General features: G+C 47.7%; 1 protein-coding gene across 1 annotated transcript; it reads left to right on the forward strand.

Annotated features, from left to right (window-relative positions):
* Nucleotides 1-7731: 7731 nt before the first annotated feature.
* LOC101275067 (MHC class I polypeptide-related sequence B) lies at nucleotides 7732-10060 on the forward strand. Its single transcript, XM_033417911.2, is given in 5 exon segments — nucleotides 7732-8074; nucleotides 8077-8220; nucleotides 8451-8471; nucleotides 8474-8737; nucleotides 9942-10060. Coding segments are annotated over 5 exon segments (837 nt in total). The 3' UTR covers nucleotides 10007-10060.
* The last annotated feature ends 12249 nt before the right edge of the window (nucleotides 10061-22309 follow it).

A 22309-nucleotide genomic window follows, 5' to 3' on the forward strand; every position in this document is an offset into this window, starting at 1 on the left:
AGATGTTGGGGGTAGGAGTTTATTAATTAATTAATTAATTTTTGCTGTGTTGGGTCTTCGTTTCTGTGCGAGGGCTTTCTCTAGTTGTGGCAAGTGGGGGCCACTCTTCATCGCGGTGCGCGGGCCTATCACTATCGCAGCCTCTCTTGTTGCGGAGCACAGGCTCCACACATGCAGGCTTAGTAGTTGTGGCTCACGGGCCTAGTTGTTCCGCAGCATGTGGGATCCTCCCAGATCAGGGCTCAAACCTGTGTCCCCTGCATTAGCAGGCAGATTCTCAACCACTGCACCACCAGGGAAGCCCTGTAAGTTTGTTTTGATATCTGTAAGTCTGTTTCTCTTTTGTAAATAAGTTCATTTGTATCTTTTTTTAAAATTAGATTCCACATATTAGTGATATCATATGATATTTGTCTTTCTCTGTCTCACTTACTTCACTTAGTATGATAATCTCTAGGGCCATCCATGCTGCTGAAAATGACATTACTTTACTCTTTTTTATGGCTGAGTATATTCCATTGGACTTCACCTTTAAAAGCATCACTTTGGGGCTTCCCTGGTGGCGCACCGATGCGGCGGACACGGGTTCGTGTCCCGGTCTGGGGGGATCCCACATGCCGCGGAGCAACTAAACCCGTGCGCCACAACTACTGAGCCCGCGCCCCTAGAGCCCATGCTCCACAACAAGAGAAGCCACCACGAGAAGCCCGCGCACCTCAAGGAAGAGTAGCCCCCGCTCTCAGCAACTAGAGAAAGCTCGCGTGCAGCAACAAAGACCCAACGCAGCCAAAAATAAGTAAATAAATAAATAGTATCAGTTGAGGATTTATAAGAAGAAAACCAAGTAAAATACTGAATTGAAATAGTTATTTTAAAAAGAGAAAATAGGCAAAATTAAGAACAAAACATAGTTGTCTGAGATATGTCACTGCAGACAAAGGAGAGATTTAAACAATCTTAAAACTGAAGAAATTTATGTCAATGGAAAAGACTTAGTACAAGTCAATAAGTTAAAGCAGTTATAAAAATTGTTTCCCTTCAACCTTATCCAGAATGTTTTAGAGATTAAGTCCTACCAAACCTTCAAGGAAACCTAATGATCTATATAAAATATTCAAGAGGAAAAAGAAATATAGGTTGTATGTAAAGTATGCCCCAACCAAGTTGGTTTTAAAACTATTATTCTCTTTGGAATCTGTACTTTGGTTAGGTAAACAAAACAAACAAAACACCTTGTTCTTGTTGCTAAGAGCTACACCCTGCACATCTGGAGGTAAGGAGTCCTAAGGTTTGCAACTTGCTCTCAGGTAGTTCAGCAATAACGATGATAGCCATCTTTTATGTATTCAGAGGGAGATCAAACAGTTATGGTAAAATTTTAATAAATGACAGAACTAAATATAAGTTAGAAATAATAAAAATATATTTTAAAATTTATTTCCCCTGTAGATTTTCCCACCCTTTTTCATCTTCTCTCTTCCTTTCTTCAACCCTTTCTCCCTTCCTGCCCTCCTTTTCCCGGTCTCTTCTTTGCATCTTGTCCCCTGCACATTCGAGCCCCACGGTGAACACAGGTGACTCTGTCCACCTCAGGCCAGATGCGGGCGGACAGGGGAGTGGGTGCTCGCCCGAGCAGTTTGTAAGCTGTGCCTGGACCCGCTGTTACTGTGTCCTTTAGTGAAGTCACTCCAGTCTTTGAAGGAAGTCACACCAGCTCTAAATTATGTTCCCCACAGAAGAAGGAACATTCTCGGTGGGTATTTCCTAGATCCTTAGCGGGGCCGTCTGCTTCCTGGTTTTTGGTTCTTAGAATCTAACAGCGGGGGGCCCGGGGCGGGGTGGGGCGGGGCTGGAAGAAGCATTTCCCTATTCACACGCCTCAGAATCAACCAAGACCTTGTTTAAAATAAGTCGGATTCCAGATCCCCCTCCGGATCTACCAACTCGGAATTTCCGAGGACCACATAGGTCTTCATTTTCTCAAGCGGCAGTTTGAGAACCAGAAACCTAAATGCAGCTCGCTCCCCTCCCAGCCTGCACATAAGTTCCTTTATTCTGCTTTTAAATCCGTGGACGACTTTTATTTCCTTCAGCCCAGGGTTTGGGGGACGGGTGATTTCCAGTCCTCACTGTAAACTCTGGTCCAGCAGAGAAAACTTTAGGGCCCTCCTGCGAGCCCCGCCTTGGGTTCTGCGAGCATCCGCGCTGGGTGGTTTAGGTTCCTTTTCCGGACCCAGCAGTGGCGCCAGAGGTCTGCAGAGAGAAAGATGCCGCTGTGCGGGTGAGTCCAGGGGTACAAAGGTGAGAGTGGAGGGAGAAAACGTCTTTCATGGGGCAGAGCAGAGGGGGCTGGAAGCAGGGTGGGGTGGAGGGAACACACTTTGTACAAAAGACAACCTGGGAAGCTTGGGCGGGGGGCCGGTGTGTTGGGGGGCGAGGCAGCCAAATCTAGATCCAGGGAGCAACCCTGACCCTGAGCCCTATACCATCAGGGCCTCTTCCACCCCCAGAATGAGTAGGATTGGCTTTATCTCTAGTTACAATCGTCTCCAAATGCTGTGCAACAAACCTAGCATATTAGCGTTAAAGTATTAAAAGTCTTTTGGGAGGGTGGGGGTGAGCTGAATGAGACGGTTTGCTGGATTTGCACACCTAAGAAGTCCTCTAAGGAGTTGACATCATGGAGGAAAGGGCTTGGGCCCAGCTGTCAGGAGAGCTGGGTTCTACCTGCCTCTCTGCATCTCACTATTCTTGCTATCTTTAGAAGTGAAAAGATTCTCTCTGAGAATGAGCAGGACCCAATCCCTGAATGGCTAAATAAATTATGATGCTCAAAGTAATTAATAAAAATGGATGTGAAATCTAAGAAATGGTTAAAACTTTGTGATGCATGAGATTTCCAGCCACAGAAAAAGTGTAGGGTAGGGGTCTTAGTGGAATGGCTAGTAGTGACAGGCGGAGTTCAATGTGAGAAAGCATTTGCAGGGGAGACAAAGATGAAATGAACACAGTTCCTGCTACTGGAGTGGCTCATTGTCTAACGGGAGGAGTATAAGATGGTAAGATAGGGTTCAAGGGAGGGCACACCTGGTACCATCAGGGAGGTTCAAACCATGGCCTAGACCAGTGGTTCTAAAATTTGCCAATACATTGGAATCACCAAGGGAGCTTTAAAAGATATGAAGGTCTAAGTCCAACCCAAGGGATACTAATTCAATTGGTTTTGGCCACTGCCTGAACATACAGACAGTGAAAACTCTCCAGCTGGTTTTAATAAGCAGCTGAGTTTGAGGACCATGGTGTAGGTATTCCAGAGACTAAGAGATGAGTGCTGGGGATAAGTCACAGCTTTCAGTAGAAGGAGGCCTTCAGGACGGCATTATTGTTATTACAGTATTATTGAAGTATAATTCATATATCACATAATTCACCCTTTTAAAGTTACAGTTAAGTGGTGTTTAGTATAATCCAGAGGTTGTGCCACCAATCCCACTATGTAAAAGAGATCTTTTAGGATGTGCAGTTCCGATGGGCTGGAAGGCAGAGGAGAGTAATCCATAAGAGGGGAATGTGTAAGCAGTGGCATCCTGATAGGACAGGGTAAGGAAATGGGGGGAGCCCACTTTTACTGCAACCCAGGGGAGATGTCACCAGAGAAGTGGAAGATGATGCCAGACAGCTGGTTGTGGCAACGGCAGGCTTTGATGGTGGAGTAGAGACCTTATGTGTTAATTCTGCAGATGGGGCAGCTGTGGATGGCTGGGGCCTTATGGTTATAACTGGCGACAGGCAGGTGTTTAGGAAGCCTTTGCAGTTCTCTAGGCTGAGGTAGATGAAAGCCTGGACTAAGGTAGCTGCAGTGGGACTGAAAAGGGGTTGGAGGAGCTGACTGTGAGCCCATGAGAGGCAGGGGAAAGGGGATCAGAAGGGACCAAGCTGGTGATGCTTAAAGAGAACTTGGGGGAGAGAGGCTGGTGTGCAGGGAGAGGGCTAGAGTTTGCCTGTACATCTGTTGGGTTTGAGGGGCAGATGGGCCCAGAGGCGCAGTTGTCCTGAGGCAGGTTGGAAAGGGAGTTGGGAGAGGTTGGTGTTGGGGTCGATCGTGGGGAGCCACCTCATTGGGCCTGAATCAAGAGGCTGCCTTGGGAGAGTGTGGACACCTATAGGCAGAGGCCACAGGAAAAGACACATGGCTCCGTCTTGGAGTCAGTGGGAGGAGAAGATTATAATGGTGGAAACATCTAGAAGAGTTTGAACTCTGGGGAAGAGTCCTTCATCTGGGCAAGTGGCTTCTGAGAGGCAGAGCTGCTGAAATCTGCAAATCTGGTCTCAGCGGACTGTTGCCAGTACCTCTGCTGTGCAAGGTGGAGGGAGGGGGTTATGGTAGAGAAGTTGTGCCTGAAGGAAGAAGCCCTGAAAGGCCGGAAACGTGGGGTGTCTCTGAAGCAGCCTTGTGAGACCTTCCCTGTCGCGGGCAGGGAGTCTTTTTGCAGAGGAGGGAGGCGGTGATCTGGGCGCTTCTGGTGGGGGGGGCGCCCTAACTCTCTGCTGCTCAGAGCCTGTCCCTTCGGCATTTGTCTGCACTTACCCTCCGTCTCACCTTCCTGGGGATCCTAAGGCTTTTCTGGCCTCCAGGCTTTTCTAGGCAGCGGAAGCGGCCGGAGGGCGGTCCCCGCTCGGAGGAGGGAGGACTGGGACGGGGACGGGGCGGGGGCGGGGCCAAGTTTTTAAAGCTCCGTGCGGGCCGTCTCCGCTGCCAGTGCGCCGCCGCTGCCCAGCTCAGTGCCGCCCGCTCGCCTGCTGTCCCGGGGCCTCTGGGAGGTTGACAAGGTCTGGGCCATGGCGCTACTCCTTGTCCTGCCGTTTCTAGCCAGTGCTGCCCTTTCTGTGCTCCCGGCTACCGCCGCTGGTGAGTGGCGTTCATTGAGGTCCTCAGCCGGGAGCCTGGGGCGGTTTCAGGGTCCGGGTGGGATTCGGTGAGCGTCGCGGGGACCGTCTCACTTGCGGTGCAGCGGGGTGGGGAGTGGGGGCGGGGGAGTGGGGGGAGTCGGGGGCGGGGTGAGGTCGGGGAGGGCCGGGAGCGGCTCGCGGCCTGTGGCCACCAAATAACGTTCCGGCTTTTCAGTCTCTTTCCGACTCCCACCCTCTGCTGCCCCTGCTGCACCCGCCCTCCCTGCTTTCCTCTTCCTCACACATCCGCGTCCTCTGACTGCCCTGGGTGGGAAGGCTGCCCCCAAGCCCGGGTTGCTCCCGTCAGAGGCGATCAAGGGCTCTTGGAGGTCCGACGCTCAGGCGGCCACTTCCCACCGGTGTGCGGGACGCCCTCTCAGGCCCCTGAGCGCTCTCCTCTCCTCCTGTTCTCAGTTCTGCCCTCTTCCCGTTTCTGGCCTCGGGAATCAGGGGGCTTCCAGGCAGGCAGCGCTCAAGGGCCTCAGGCCTTGGAGTTGAGGGTCTCTTTCTAGTGACTGGAGCTCTAGGAAGGGCCCAAGGGCCCTGAACCACATTTCCTACTGCTGTGGGCACCGTGGCCGATCCTGGCTTTCACTGAGGGAAGCGACAAAAAATGTTTTCCCATATTCAGATACAGGTAAGTTATTCTGTCTTATACATGAACTAAGTTCAATTTTGGGCTAAGTAACTTGCCTCTTTGTGGCCTGTCAGACATACATTGTACATCTGCTTTAATTATTAAAGGAAAGGGCACATTGACCAGAAGTAAAGAATCTCCATGTTAAAAATAAAGATTAAATGCCCCTCTTCTTGGGACTCCAACGCTAGTTCACCTTTGATGATAAGACTCCCTTCCCAGGTGCCAAGGCCATACTGTATGTGCTGCACGTGTACGTGCTGCAGCCCTGACTTGTTTAATGTTCTTTGCTCTGACAAGATATAAAAGCCTGTGCTGTGCTGAAAACCCTGCTGGTTCAGGGCTAGTCCTTAGTTTGGCTCAAATAAAACTCTTTGCTATTCTTATTATAGATTGTTTATTGATTAATTTCATTGACAGAGTGAATCTGATGGCTTTGGGGCCTAGATTCTTCCTGTGGTTTCTATGGTCTCTACTCCCTCCCTCCTCCCTTACTTCCCCCCTCCCCCACTCATGTTCACTCTAATTTTCTGCTGTGCCCACGTACCCACCCCTGATTCTCTCCTTGCCTCCTCCTCTGCCATCTCTTGCGCCCCCTCAGGATTTGTCCTGCCCCTTCCTGCTGTCCCCTCCTCTCTACAGTTCTCTGATCCCTTCCTAGGGCGTCCTCACCCTCATCCCCTTTCCCACCACAGGTCCCTCTCTTCCCCTCATGGGTCTTGACCTGCAAGGACCAGACACCCGCATGGCTCCTACCACCCCCCAGCTTTCACTAACCTTACATTTCTGGGGATGACTTTTGCCCAGGGGGACTTCCCTCCCTCATCACTACCCTATTTTCATCACCAGGGGGAGCTCTGCTGCTAATGATAACTGGGCCTTGAGCACAGTGCACAGCCCCTGTGGGAGGACCTGTCCCCTGGTCTTGGCACCCATCCTCCTACCTCCGCCCCAGTGCAGGCACCTGCTCTTGGCCCTCGTTCAGTGTGGGCCTTTCCCCCAGCACTGCCCCTTCCCCACTCCTGCATCCTAAACCTCACCCTCTTGAGACCTCCACTCTCTAGGCCTCAGGTGCTGGACTCCACTTGCCCTGGTCCCTCTGCACCTACCCTCATGGCACGTTGCCCAGCTTCCACTCCTTGCCTGAGTGCCTGGGGCCATCGCCACGTTCTCATCAATCACAAGCCTCCTCCCAGGAATCACTACCCCATCCTCACCCTCAACCAGAGCACCCCTCCTCTCCTGTCTTCACCCTAACCCAAGGTCCCCAGAGTGACCCCTGAGGCATGCTCATCCCCTGCCCCCCAATCCACCCTCACCACTGTCTCCTCTGCAGCCCCTTGCCCTTCCTCCCTCCCCAATAGGAATACTACCCTTGGTCCAACTGCCCACCTCCTTGGCCTTCATCACCCTCTCTTGGGTTCACTGACCCCAGTGGGCTCTCACTACCTCAACCACGTATCCAAAATCCTTGTTGATGCCACTTGGTCAGTTGGCCTTTCCCTACAGGGGGTCTTCCCCCAGCCCCGCCCTCCTGTGCTGCCTGCCTGACCCACACCCTCTGTGGAGGTGTGACCTGCCCCCAACCACTCCCACCATGCAGGTCCCTCCCAACGTGCACCTTGGCTTTTCAGTTCTATTTTCTCTTGCCAACCCTCCTAATTCTCCATGACCCTTGGGCACATGGCACTGACTCAGGCCCCCAACACCCACCTCTCCCAGGGGACACTGGCAGGTCCAGCCACCTCCCCACCTGGGGCCTCACCATGCCTCTTGCACTCTGGGCCCAGACCCACTGCTTCACCTCCACCAGGGGTACTGGCCCACCTTCCACTCTCTTAGGGCCACAGCCCAGCCCCTCAGGCCCCTCTGCCTCGTGCCTCACCCTCCCTTGAGCCCACCTTGTCCATGATGAGCCTGCCCCACGGGCAGCAGCCCTCGCTCTCCATCTCACCTGACCCGCCTCTGACCAGGGATGCCTCTGATCCTGGGCCTGACACTGCCCCTCCCTCCCCTCTGACTCCACCTCCCCTCACCCTGGTCTTCCTGCCTCTCCCTTGCCCCCTGCAGGCCAGCCTCTCCCCTTGGCCTCCTGCCTGGACCCTTAGGGAGCCGGTGCCTCCCTGTCCTGGCACTTGTCCTGCATGTTTGCCCATCTCCACCCCTCCCTCCACTCCTCAATTCCCCTCTCCTTCCCTTCTCTTTTTCTTCTTTCCCCTGTGTTGGAAAAATTCTCATTGTGGTCCCTTGTACATGTGCATGTTCTGCATCCTCAGTCCTGGAGCAGGTCAGGACAGCAGAACTTGTCTGGTAAACATTTGATGTGCACTTGTTTCCGGAAAGCTCTTTCATCTGCGGTTCCCCCTTCCCCAGGATCACACAGTCTTCATTACAACCTCACGGCGCTGTCCCGGGATGGATCTGTGCAGTCCAGCTTTTTCGCTGGGGGACACTTGGATGGCCAGGCCTTCCTGCACTATGACCGTGAGACAGGCAGGTAGAACCCCGGGGGCTGTGGGCAGAAGAGCTGGGAGCTGAGACGTGGGACACAGAGTCCAAGGACTTGACAGAGACGTGGAAGGACCTCAGAGAGCTTCTAGCAGAAATCCTGGCCCTGCAGGAGGAGAAAGGAGGTGAGAGTGGGGAGGGTCCGAGAGTGCTGGGAGGCCTTTCACTGGATTTGGGGGCAGGGGCCAGAGGATAGGGGTCTGTGAGTTCAGCAGGGGGGTGGCCATGACTCAGCAGCCCTGGGAAGACATGAGGGGAGCAGGGAGGGGGCCCTCTGGCTGGAGTTTCTCACTTGGGTGTGAGGACAGAGGGACACGGGGACTGGAGGAGTCACTGCTGGTGGGGTGGGTTGCAGGTGTGAATTCCCTCCAGGAGATCTGGGCTGTGAAATCCGAGAAGACAACCACGCCTGGGGCTTCAGGTTTCGCTACTATGATGGGGAGCTCCTCCTCTCCTGTCACCCAGAGACCCTCGGATGTACAGCGCCCCAGTCCTTGGCTCGGAACTTGGCCATGGAAATGGAGAAGTCCTGGGACACAGATGGCTTTCAAAGCAAGTATTACCAGGCCCCCGTGCAGGGAGAGCTTTGTGGAAGACTGCGGGGCTATCTGGAATCCTGGACAGGCTTCAGGGAGAGAACAGGTACTGCTCCTGGGCCAGGGCCCTTCCTCTCCCCCAGACCCCTAGAGCCTCCCCGCCGTGACTCTGCACACGGAGACCCTCCCTGTCCTCTGGGTACATATATGCTCTGCTGGCGTGGTGTCCTGCAATTTAATGCCATCCTGAAAGCCTCCTTCTACTGAAAGCTGTGCCTTATCCCCAACACACATCTCTTGGTCTTTGGAATACCTACGCCATGGTCCTTAAACCTGATTGCTTATAGAACCACCTGGGGAGTTTTTACTATCCATATGTCTAGGCCATGGCCAAAACCAACTGAATCAGTATCCCTTGGGTTGAACCTAGGGCTTCATATCTTTTGAAGCCCCCTCAGCGATTCCAAATGTGTAGGCAAGCTTTAGAGTCACTGGTCTAGCCCTGCTTGAAACCTCCCGGATGGAACCAAGTGTGCCCTGCCTTGAGCCCCATCTGACCATTTTATACTCCCCACATTAGAAAATGAGCCACTTTAGGATCAGGAACTGTGTTCATTTCATCTTTGTCTCCCTGCAAATGCTTTTTTTAAAGTTGTACTCTGCCTCTCATTAGTAACCATTCCACTAAGATCCTTTTCCAGTGGATGGAAATGTCATGCCTCGGGAAGTTTTAACAATTTCTTAGATTTCACATCATTTTTATTAATTAATTACTTTGACCATCATAATTTATTTAGCAGGTCAGGGATTGGGTCCTGTCCCATCTCAGAGAGCTTCTTTTCATTGCGAAAGGTCACAAGGGTAGTGAAAGTATAGAGGCAGATGGAACCCAGCTCTCCTGACAAGCCCTTTCCTCCAAGACCATCGTCCTTCGAAGACTTGATAGGTGTGGCAGCTCCAGCAAACGGTCTCATTCGAGTCGCAACCCCTCTCCCCCCAAAAAGACTTTTAATACTAATACTAATATGTTAGGTTTGTCTCACAGCATTTAGAGATGACTGCAATGAGAGATAAAGCCAACTACTCTTCGTGAGAGGTACGACTCCAGATTTGGGGTGCTCTCCCGGATTTGGGCGTGGCTGTCCCTCCCCCATCAAGCGTCGCAGCTAGTCTCTTGTACAAAGTATTTTCCCTGCACGCCACGCTGCCTCCAGCCTCCCCTGCCCTGCCCTATAAACTACCTGTTCTCCCTCCACTCTCCCTTTTGTACCCCTGGACTCACCGGCACACTGGCATCTTTCTCTGCGCAGACCTCTCGCACTGCTGCTGGGTCCCGAAAGGAAACCGAAGGCAGCCTGCGCGGATGCTTGCCTAACCCGAGGCGCGGCCCCGCTGCACCCTCAGAAGATCAACCAACCCCTAATTCTGGTTTAAAGGAAATAGAAGTTGTTCGTGGATATAAAAGCAGAATAAAGGCTCTTATGGGCAGGTTGGGACAGGAGTGAGCTGCATTCAGGCTTCTGGTCCTCACACTGCTCGGCAATTACATCTGCAGGCTGCGAAAATGCAGACCTGCTTGGGTCCGCGGAAATTCCGAGTCGGTAGGTCTGACGAGAGATGTGGAATTCGATTTATTTTAAACCGCCCCTGGATTGATCCTGAGTTCGGAGCTGCTTCTTCCAGCCCACCCCGCTGCGGGGCCCACCGTTAGATTCTAGGATCTAAGTACACTTCTACAGCCTCGCGTCGCCCCCAGGAAGGAAAGCGCCCGCTGCGGAACTGGCCTTTAAATCCGGTCCTTCCTGCCCGAATGAAAAGCAGAGATCCAGAAAACAAAAACAAAAAACCACCGAGGTTCTGCCACGTTCAGGGAGGAAACTACTTTAGACCCAGTGTGACTTCCTTCAAAGACTGGGGTGACTGCCTGAAATGATACGATAACAGTGGAGCTGGGCAACGCTTCATCGTTTACAAAACGCCCGGGTGAGCATCGACTTGGGCGTCGGTACCAGACCGGTGGAGGTGAGTCAGGTGTGTTCGTGTGTTTGAATATGCAGGGGATAAGCCCTAAAGGAGAGAGTGGAAAAAGCAGGGAGGAAGGGAAGGGGGAAAGGGTTGAAGAAAGGAAAAGAGAAGAAAAAGGGAGAAAAAAGCTACGGGGAAATAAACTTTTAACGATGTACTTTTATGATTTCTAACGTTTATTTTTATTCTTTATCTAGTTCTGTCATTTATTTAAGGTTTGCTATAGCTGTTTGATCTCTCTCTGAATGCATAAATAGACGGCTATTACTGTTATTGCCGAACCACTGGAGAGTAAGTTGCACACAGCAGGACTCTTCACCTCCAGATGTGCAGGGTGTAGCTCTTAGCAACAAGAACAAGGTGTTTTGTTTATTTTGCTTACCTAACCAAAGTACAGATTCCAAAAAGGATAATATTTTAAAAATCAACTTTGAAGGGACATACTTTATATACAATTTAATGCATCTATTTGAAATGCACAGCTGGTTTGAGTTTTGGCAATTTACGCGCCCATGTCACCATTACCACAGTAAAGATGTAGAACATTTCCACTGTCCCCAAAGAAAAGCCTTGCGACATAATTCCATGCAGCCAATATAAGGAGTAAGATAGATTTTACTGTATTGCTATGAAAAGATGTGCCCAACACACTTTTAAGCTTCTCTAAAAGCTAGAGAACGTACTGAATTATAATGCCACTAACACCACTTACAAAATATATATCTTATTTATTTTAAAATTTATTTTTATTTACTTGGTTGCACCAGGTCTTAGTTGCAGCATGCGAACTCTTAGTTGTGACATGTTGAATCTGGTTCCCTGACCAGGGATGGAACTCGGGCCTCCTGCATTGGGAGTTCGGAGTCTTACCCACTGGACCACCAGGGAAGTCCCCAAAATATATATTTTAAATAGATGAAACCCTGGAAGATTGCTCACCGAAGTTCTGACAGTGGTATCTCCAGGGAGTGAGATAATTCGTGGCTTAAAATTTATCTGAAATGTTGGAATCTTCTTTTAGTGTAAATTTGGATTTATATTGTGTAGGGGGTCAGGGAGTGAATATTTCCACTTAAAAATATCATGACACTAAGCCCCAAAGTCAATAAGTTGCAGATTTTTAAACACCAAAATGTTAACTAAAATCCACAGAAACTGTATTTTGGGATAATCCTTCACATTTTCATAGCCCTGAATCTTTCAAAGTGCTTTGCAAAGGGATGTTTTTAGTGGAGTACACGGAATATAAACAAACATTTATGAGAGGCTCGGACTCTAATAAAAAGAAGCGCAAATCAGTGGGGACACAAGGGATCCCGTCACATTTATCCTCAACCCACGTTCCAAACCCGCGGTGCCATAGCGTCCTCCAGCCGAGAAAAGGTCGGGGCAAACCTTATTCCTCGAGCCTCGATTTGTCCTTGAGAAAAGATAAAGGCTTTCAGAGTGAGTCTGAGGAACAAGACACTGACTTCCTTTTTTTTTTTTTTTTGACACTGACTTTCTGATGTAAAGTTTCAAAAATGCTGGGCAATGGCAGTGTCTCCGTCAGAGCATCCAACCCATGTGGGCGATGCTCGCTCTGGCTCTCGGGTTTGCAGTGGCTCAAGGAGAGGACGCTTGAAACTGAGAATTCCCTGGCGGTCCAGTGGTTAGGACTACAACCTCTCACTGCCGAGGGCCTGGGTTCAATCCCGGTGGGGGAAGTAAGATCCTGCAAGAAGCGCGGTGCGGCCAAAAATGGAAGGAAGGAAGGAAGGAAGGGAGGGAGGGAGGGAGGGAGGAAGGAAAGGAAGGAAGGAAGGAAGGGAGGGAGGGAGGGAGGGAGGGTTGGGATGGTGGCGGGGAGGCAAGGAAACTCAGACAATAACTGGAGAGGAAGAAAGCGTGGTAGGGAGGACCCAAAGCCTCCACACCCGTCCCTGCTCCCCTTCCTGTTGGCGTTGGAGGGGACAACGCAGTCCTGGGAGGCACAGCTGGTGCAGACACTTGGGTTGCTCCTGGCAATTTCTGATGAGCTTAAACTGGGAGGAGACTGTAACTTTTTTCCTTTGAAAAGCAGGCTCCTAAAATGGTACTGACAAAGTGGTTTGCAGGGCAGAAATAGAGACACAGATGTAGAGAACAAACGTATGGACACCAAGGGGGGAAAGTGGGGTGGGTGGTGGTGGGATGAATTGGGAGATTGGGATTGACATATATACACTAATATGTATAAAATAGATAACTAATAAGAACCTGCAGTATAAAAAATAAATGAAAAAAAATTCAATAAAAGAAAAGTAGGCACCTAATCTCCCACTCTGATGGGTTTACCAATTCATCCTGACGAAACACAAGAACAAAACAAAGTCAAATTCTGATCTTTCTGGCCAATAGAAGGTCTGCACTCTCCCCATTCCTCACTTGCTTTAGGACTCCACACAGTGAACTGCTGGGCTCCAGACCTGCTGCCCTCAGGCCAGCCCCCTCTCCTGCCAGACTCCGCCTCTCGTCCAGCTGCACTCAGCTTTGTCTCTACTCTCCTCATCCTTTTCCCTCCCCAGAACCATCCCTGAATATCTCTCACCCTTTTCAAAAGACTTCTCCTGGAGTACAAACTCCTCTGAACCGCAGGAAAAAAGAGAGGCAAAGACCACTGAGAGAAACCCTGAAGGGCACCTGTGGCTCCGCCTCTAGACATCCCATACCACCCCCTCCAGCTCTCTCTCTGTGTAAATCTCGGGTACCCAAGTTGGGAACCACTGGTGTAAATGGAGAGTCAAAATTTAGGAAACCTTCCCACCTTGGCACTACATTCAAGACTTTGGTGTTATGGTCACATGTGCCTTTATTTCTGGATATGGGACAATGGCACTCATCAGATCAGCAGACTGCAAACACCCCCCCCCCCAAAAAAAAAGGCTTAAAGCACTCTGCATTCGGGAGGAGGGTGAGATGGGGTGACCCTGTGACTCCAAGTCTACAGGTCACTCCTACACAAAAGGATACTGAAAAGCGGTGCAGGACAGTCCATTCCCTCCAGGGACTGGTCAGGGAAGTCAGAGCCACTGAGGGTGGATGTCAAATTCCCTCAAAGAAATATCATTGCAAGGAAACCTTTGTCACACTTCTAAGCCCACACAAATGCTCAAATAGAACCAACATCAGAAAACCAAAATCCTAGTTCAGATGACACCACTGAAGTTGGCTCTAAGGCTTTGTGGGACCCGTTAGGTAGAAAGAACAACTCTATTTAGGGCTATAGCTCAATAGCCCCTACATCTTGGGGCCCCCAGAAAGGACACTATCTCTTCAGCAGCACACAGTGAGGTCATTTCTGAGAAAAACTGTAAAATCTCCTTGAATTCCTGAGGTTCTTACATTTACTCAATGACTTTGTAGATGTTGATTTAATCTTTGAACATCTTGGAATTAATCTGCTTTACTCTAAGTATAGAATCGGAAGCAGGAAACAAGGGACTGACCCTGAGCTATGGCCCCACCCCGTGGCTCTTTTAGGCAATAATCATAAGAGATTTTGAGCCAGTGAAATCCATGACTAGGTAAACAGTAAACTCTCCATTTCAACAAATGTTTCAGATATTCCAGCTTGCCTAGTAATGTTCTAACTTGAACCCAGTCTCAACATTTAAAATTTATATTTTTATATTGCTTTTTAAATAATTCATGTATATTACACTGAGTTTGTTGCAGTAAGCCACGTGGAATCAAGTGTAGAATTAAGATAAGTAAATAAATGTGTGGTTCTTCATTGACTTACTGCTCACGCCATCTTTAAAATGTATCAACATTAAATCCAGTCACTTCTCACAGCTCTACTGCTTCCATCCTAGAACTGTCCTCCCCACAATAGTAAACAGGCTAGCCTTCCAGGTGGGCTCCCTGCTGGCTCTCATGCCCTGCTGTCTGTTACCCACGTAACAGATGACATGAATTTTTAAACTGTGAGTTAGACCACATCCTCACCACCACATCCCACAGAACACTGCAGCGTCTTCCTTTCGTAGGCAGAATGAAATCCCAGTCCCTCACCACTGCCTACAAGCCCCTCATGACAGGGACCCTCTGGCCACCCTGGCCTCAGCCCACCACTGGCAGCCCGGCTCACTCATCTACTCACATGGGCCTCTGACACTGCCCAGTCCTGTCCCAGGGCTCCTGTCCCTGCTGTGACTCCCCAAGTGCACCTCCTCCCCAGAGACTTACATGGGTGCTCCCTCCTCCATTCAGGTCCAGTGTCCCAAGGTCAAGTCCTCAGAAACATCATGTCCAACAAACTCTTTGAGATATTTGCCCTGCCATTGCCACCACCAATCTTCTAGCCCAGCCATATTTTTCTCCAGAGCAATTATCACTGATAGCAGAATAATTGCTTTTGTCATCTGTATCACTGAAATATATGTTCTTTAAAACAGGAACCTTGTCTACTTGTCACCACTTGTATCTCTAGCATGTAGAACAGTCCCAGTACATAGTAGGGGCTCAGTAAATATGGGTTGAATATAAGCTGGCATAGTGGTTTTGAAAAGCAATTTGAAAACATGTATGACAAGCCTTAAAAATGTTCATACCGGGCTTCCCTGGTGGTGCAGTGGTTGAGAGTCCGCCTGCCGATGCAGGGGACACGGGTTCGTGCCCCGGTCCGGGAAGATCCCACATCCCGCGGAGCAGCTGGGCCCGTGGGCCATGGCCGCTGAGCCTGTGGGTCCGGAGCCTGTGCTCCACAGCGGGAGGCCACAATAGTGAGAGGCCTGCGTACCGCAAAAAAAAAAAAAAACTTCATACCATTTGACCCAGTAATTTCTATTCAACAAATCTATGATTTTAAAATAAAGTATAGAAGGATATTTAGGTGTAAGAATTTTATTTTTTTAAATTTTTGGCCATGCCAGGTGGCTTGCAGGATCACGGTTCCCTGACCAGGGATTGAACCTGGGCCTCTGCAGTGAGAGCTCCAAATCCTAACCACCAGACCACTAGGGAACTCCCTAAGCATAAGAATATGAATCAGGGACTTCTTTGGTGGCGCAGTGGTTAAGAATCTGCCTGCCAATGCAGGGGACATGGGTTCTATCCCTGGTCCGGGAAGATCCCACATGCCATGGAGCAGCTAAGCCTGTGCACCACAACTACTGAGCCTGAGCTCTAGAGCCCACGAGCCACAACTATTGAAGCCCTTGCGCCAGAGCCCGTGCTCTGCAACAAGAGAAGCCACCGCAACAAGAAGCCTGCGCACTGCAACAAAGAGTAGCCCCTGCTTGCCACAACTAGAGAAAGCCCGCGCTCAGCAACAAAGACCCAACGCAGCCATAAATAAATAAATAAATAAATAAAGACTAGGTGCTTTCACTGCTGTGGCCTGAGTACGATCCCTAGTCAGGGAACTAAGACCTTACAAGCCTCACAGCGTGGCCTAAAATAAAAAGAATATTAATCAGATTTTATTTGTAATGGTAAAAAATGATACAGAAGAGCAGGTATATCCTTTTTTTTTTTTTTGGAGATAGTATACAGCTGGTAAAAGCAGTGTTTAAGGAGAGTTTGTAATATCATATATAAAGTTGCTTACTGATAATAATGTTTTCAAAAACAAGATTCAAAATAATTCATAATGTATGACTACAGCTAACTACAGCTATGCAATCCTGTATGGACAGACACATGAATACATGGGAAACAGCTGGTGGGAACTAAGGGCCTGTCAAAGGGCTCACCATGATCCTCCCAGTGGAGACACCAGATGGTTTCCCATCTTTCTGCTTCTATACATTTTTTTTTTTTTTTGCGGTACACAGGCCTCTCATCGCTGCAGCCTCTCCTGTTGCGGAGCACAGGCTCCGGACGCGCAGGCTCAGCAGCCATGGCTCACAGGCCCAGCCGCTCCGTGGCATGTGGGATCTTCCCGGACTGGGGTATGAACCCGCGTCCCCTGCATCGGCAGGTGGACCCTCAACCACTGCGCCACCAGGGAAGCCCTATACATTTTTATATGTTGTCTGTGACTGAGCAAGCTTTACTTTTTTAATAGGATAAAGTACTTATTATGAAGTATTAAAACGTGCAAAATGAAATTTTAATGAAAAAGTCCAAGTCTCCTTTCCCAACTCAGCTTGAAGCAACATCTCTCCTTTGGACTCCACAGGGCAGAAATCCCTACTGATGGTCCTCCAGAGGGAAGAAATGAACTCTTCCTCCACAATCCTTGATCCATTCTTGGGTTTGGGAGTTGGCTGAGCAATAAAGGCAACACTAAGAATACCATCAATTATAGATTACTGATTGTTATGTAATTTTAATCTCACCACACCTGAGAAAGTAGCATGGATTCTTTCATCTTCACAGCTTGAGAATCTGAGTCCCTGATGTACTGAATGTGTGGCCTGGATTCTCCAAAAAACATTGGCCTTGAAACTTAAATGACACTGGACCTCCTGGGAAGCCCACCTGGGCACCACCTGGGTGACAGATGAGTGGGTCACTCTGTCACTGAGTGTGGGTCCTAGCATTTCTGGAGCTGTCTGTAGTTTTTCTCCTGAAGACTCCTACACATGCTAAAACGATATTTTCCCTCCCCTCTTCCCACATCAAGCAGGCTTCTATTTACAGATGTAAAGATAACTTCCCTAATGTTAAGACCAACAAGTGCTCCCCCCCCACAAACCCCCAAGTGACTGATCCCAACTGGATAATCTAAATTTCACTGAACTTACCCTCAGGGTTGCCGTTGAGCGTGTGGATCCAAGACACAAGTTATCTGGAGATTGGGGCTTGGCTGATGTGGAAAGCAGTCCTGAAAGGTAATGTTCTACTAGATGGGCTTTGGAGAGGGGAAGGAAATGCCTGGTGAGAGGAGAAGACAGATGAGAAGATTCCAAAAGCAAACCTCAGTGAGCTCTGTGTTCTAACTAAAGGGTTTGGAAAATCTCCCAGCCATTCTTGGCTTGTAGTTTCCTGTTTCAATTCCCTATGTCTATGAGAGACCATATTGGATAAACCAGACCACACCTGACTGACCCTGGAACCCCACTCCCACCGCGGTGATCCAGTGTTTGATTGCCTTGGGGTCACAGGAATGGCAGACAGACAGGTAGGGACCAGACGTGGAGGTCAGAGAGGGTGATCCAGAGGCAGTGCTCTATGCTCAGCACCTGGGGCTGCTGCAGCCCCCCAGACTGGCTCCTACACCCTCAGGGCCTTCCTCACCCCTCAGCACGTTGACCTCCAGGCCTTCCTCCACCATACCTTGGCTGTTTGGGCCTATGATGTGACAGAGGGGCTCTGATCACACTTTCTGATCCAAAGATAGGGTGACATAGTCTGACAGGCATGGGCAAACTTGAAGGATAACAGAATGGGCCAATAATGAGAGCCCTGAAGTGTTGGTAAATGGCTTCAATCAGATGTCCTAGGTGAAACTCCAAAGTGATTGATCTTCTAATTATTGAGACCTTGAGCCCACATGGACACTAGAGGGCGTCCTGAGATTGCTGAAACTACAAGTGTTGTGTCCAACCACCAAAAAAATGCCTTGTAGATTGGGCTTTCCTGCTTAAATCAAGATTTGGTCAGTAATAATAAGAAAAATAAAATTTTAAAATGGGAATTCCCTGGCGGTCCAGTGGTTAAGACTTGGCGCTTTCACTGCTGTGGGCCCAGTTTCGATCCCTGGTCAGGGAACTAAGATCCTGCAAGCCATGCAACGCGGCCAAAAAAACAATAATAAAACAGTCGGTTTCTTGACCAAACAACTTGCATTTGTTAACTAATCATGCCCTTATTTTACCTTTTGATGATTGAAAGATATGTAAAGAAAGTAAATGCAGGGACTTCCCTGGTGGTGCAGTGGTTACAAATCTGCCTGCAACTGCAGGGGAGATGAGTTCGATCCCTGGTCCGGGAAGATCCCACATGCCGCGGAGCAACTAAGGCCGTGGGCCACAACTACTGAACCTGCTCTCTAGAGGCTGCGAGCCACAACTACTGAGCCCTCACGCCACAACTACTGAAGCCTGCGTGCCTAGAGCCTGTGCTCCACAACAAGAGAAGCCACTGCAGCCAAGTATTAATTCATTAAAAAAAAAAAAAAAATCTTCCTATGTCTTTTTTTTTTTTTTTTTTTTTAACCTCACCATGAGGATGTGGGATCTTAGTTCCCTGACCAGGGATCAAATTCCTGCCTCCTACAGTGGGAGCTCAGAGTCTTAACCACTGGACCCCCAGGGAAGTCCCTTTTTTTTTTTAATTCTTATGGTACTTTATTGTATAGATATGCAATGCTTTTCTTTTTTTTGAACGTTTGAATTTTATTTTATTTATTTTTTTATTCAGCATGTTCTTATTAGTTATTTTATACATAATAGTGTATATATGTCCCCTGCACAGCATCGAAGACCCAACGCAGCCAAATAAATAAATTAATCAAAAAATAATTAATTAAAAAATAAAAATTTGCACAGAGATTGCCATATTGTCCTTCATAAAAACATTACCAATTTACAATCCGATCTGCAATATATTTGAGTACCAATTTTGGCACGATTATTTTTTAAACTATGAAAATATGTAGAGATACGTATTTGGGAGCCATCTGTGTATAGATGATATTTAAAATCCTGTGACTGGATGAAATTAGAGGGATTAGGAAAGCAGTAAGAACAGAATAAGCAGTCCCGTTAAAGCTCTTAAACATGTCAAAATTTACAGCAAAAGGAGGCGGCAAAGGAGATTGAGAAGGAACAGCCAGGGTGGTAAGAAGAAAACTAGAACTGAGTGTCGCAGGGCGCATGGGGGGTGGGTGGGCAGAGCATATATATATATTAATACAATCACTTCGGAGAACAATTTGGCATCTCGTAGTAAAGAAGTGCAATAATTCCACTCCTACAAACATATCCTAGCGGGACACACAAGGGACCAAGGAGAGATACCCAAAAATGTTCACTGCAGGCAGCCATGTCTGTGATAAAAACAAACTAAAAGTCAATGAAGAGGAAAAAGAGAGAGAAATTGTAGCATATTCGTACCATGGCTACTACCCAGGAATGAAAACAAATGAACTATTTGTATAAACGTGGATTCATCTCATATACAATGTTAAATGAAAAAGTATGCTACAGAATGATACATTTAGCAAGAAACAATTTATACAGTCTTAAAACATACCTAACAAGAGGATTTTAAAAATCCTTAGTAAGAAAAGCATGCACCAAATTCAAGACACACACACACACACACGCACACACACACACACACACACACCCCAAGCCATGCCAGGAAAATGTTAATTGAAACACACGCCTATCAAAACCACGCAAAATGAAGACTGTCTGCATATGTTTCTACTGTTTACTATGTATACCACATATAGCAAATGATATTAAAAAGTTACAAATCGACAAACCTGCACGGTGCCTCCATAAGGCTTTCTTATAATTCTCTATTCTTTTCTTCCAACTAGAACTACTTTGTAAAAGCTTTGTGAAGTAAATCCAGAACTGAGCAAAATAAATAAAAAGAAAGAGTTGTCAAGTATGGGGAAAGCTGCTGAGAGGTAAAGAAAGATGAGGACATAGACATCTCCATTAGGATTAACAGTACTATGTTAGTGACCTTGACCAGAAGAGACTTCCTTGAGAATGTGAGCAGAAGCCAGAATGAAGTGAATAGAACCAAGAAAGAAGGATGAAGGAAGGACCACAGGCACAAATAGGTCTTGGGTGTCAAACTCTTGGCGGGGGGTGGGGGGGGTTGGGGGGTGGGGGTGGGGGTGGGGGGGTGGGGGGGCAGGTGGACTGGGAGGCAGGGCTGGATTCTGAGCATTCTTTGAATCCAAAGCTTAGGGAAAGCGAATTAACATTTATGAAGCTCTTTCCACAGTCTTCAGAGGGATCTTCTGAAATAGCTTTCACAACCTGAAGAATGAATTCTCCAATAGCTCATGGGTCCCTCAGAGAAATTAAGTACTTTGGCCTACTTTCTGAATACAAAGACAATAATGTGAAGTTCCTGTGGGCTAGAACCTCACAATCTGGGCCATTATTCTCAATAATGTGTGAAAAATCAGTAGATTTTGCTTTCCAGAAGAATTTTTTTTCTTTTAAAAAGAAACTCCTTTGTTAGAATGTTTGCAATACATGTATCCGACAAAGGATTTGTATCCAGAGTATATAAACAACTGCTATGACTTGATAATAAAAAGACAAACAACAACAACAACAAAACTGAGTAAAAGACTTAAATAGGCACTTTACAAAGGGAAGATACATGAATGGACAACACATATATGAAAAAGTTCTCAGCATCAGTCGGGAAAATACAAAGTCAAAACTTTGTATTTTGAAACCACAGTTAGAAATCACGACACCCATCAGAAAAGCTAACAGTAAAAAGATTAATAACCATAAATGTTGGCAAGGATGTGGAACAACCCAAACTCTTATCCATTGCCTATAGGAATATAAAATAATTACTTTGGAAATTAGTTTTGGATCTTCAAATAAAGTAAAACAACAAGAAATCTATGACCAGCATGTACATTCCTTGGTATTTACTCAAGAGAAATCAAGATAGGGCTTCCCTGGTGGCGCAATGGTTAAGAATCTGCCTGCCAATGCAGGGGACACGGGTTCAAGCCCTGGTCCAGGAAGATCCCGTATGCCACGGAGCAACTAAGCCCGTGCGCCACAACTACTGAGCCTGTGCTCTAGAGCCCACGTGCCACAGCTACTGAAGCCTGTGCACCTAGAGCCTGTGCACCTCAACAAAGAGTAGCCCCCGCTCGCCGCAACTAGAGAAAGCCTGAGCACAGCAACGAAGACCTAATGCAGCCAAAAATAAATAAATTAAATAAATAAATATTTTTTTTTAAAAAAAAGAGAAATCAAGATATATGTCTATAGAAACCATGTACAAGAATGTTAGTAGTTGCTTTACTTGTAGTAGCCAAAAACTGAGAATACCCTCAAATAGCCAAAAACTGTGGCAATCTTCAATGGAATACTGCTCAGCAATTAAAATGAAGAACTACTGATACATACAACAACATGGATGGATCACATAGATATTATGCCAAAGGCAAAAAGCCAGACACAGAGAAGACCATACTCTGTGAGTGCATTTGTATCAAGTTTTAAAACAGGCAAAACTACTCTGTGGTGATAGTCACCAGATCAGTGGATGCTTTTGGTTGGGGAAGGGGGACTAAACGAAAGGGAGTAAAGGGAACATTCTAGGGTGAAGGGAACATTCTATATTTTGATAGGGGTGTGGGTGACATGGCTGCATGTCTTTGTTAAATTTCATCGATTGATTCACTAAAGTTCTGTTCATTTCACTATATGTACATCATACCTCAATTTAAAAATGTTTCTAACAAAAAAAATGTTAATGTTTTTGTTTTGTTTCCTTTGCATGGTATGCGGGATCTTACTTCCCTCACCAGGGATCAAACCCGGCCCCTGGCAGTGGACACGAGGAGTCCTAACCACTGGACTGCCAGGGAATTCCCCAAAATTGTTAATATTAATAATAAAAATAAGATAATTGAAGGCAAGATGTATGAAGACATCTACCACAGCACTGTAAAGGTAAAAACTGGAAACCACAAAAAATCCATCAGTAGGGGGCTGGTTAATTCAATACAAATACAATG

This window comes from Orcinus orca, chromosome 10 (assembly GCF_937001465.1).
Source record: "Orcinus orca chromosome 10, mOrcOrc1.1, whole genome shotgun sequence".
In the NCBI taxonomy this organism is placed as follows: Eukaryota; Metazoa; Chordata; class Mammalia; order Artiodactyla; family Delphinidae; genus Orcinus; species Orcinus orca.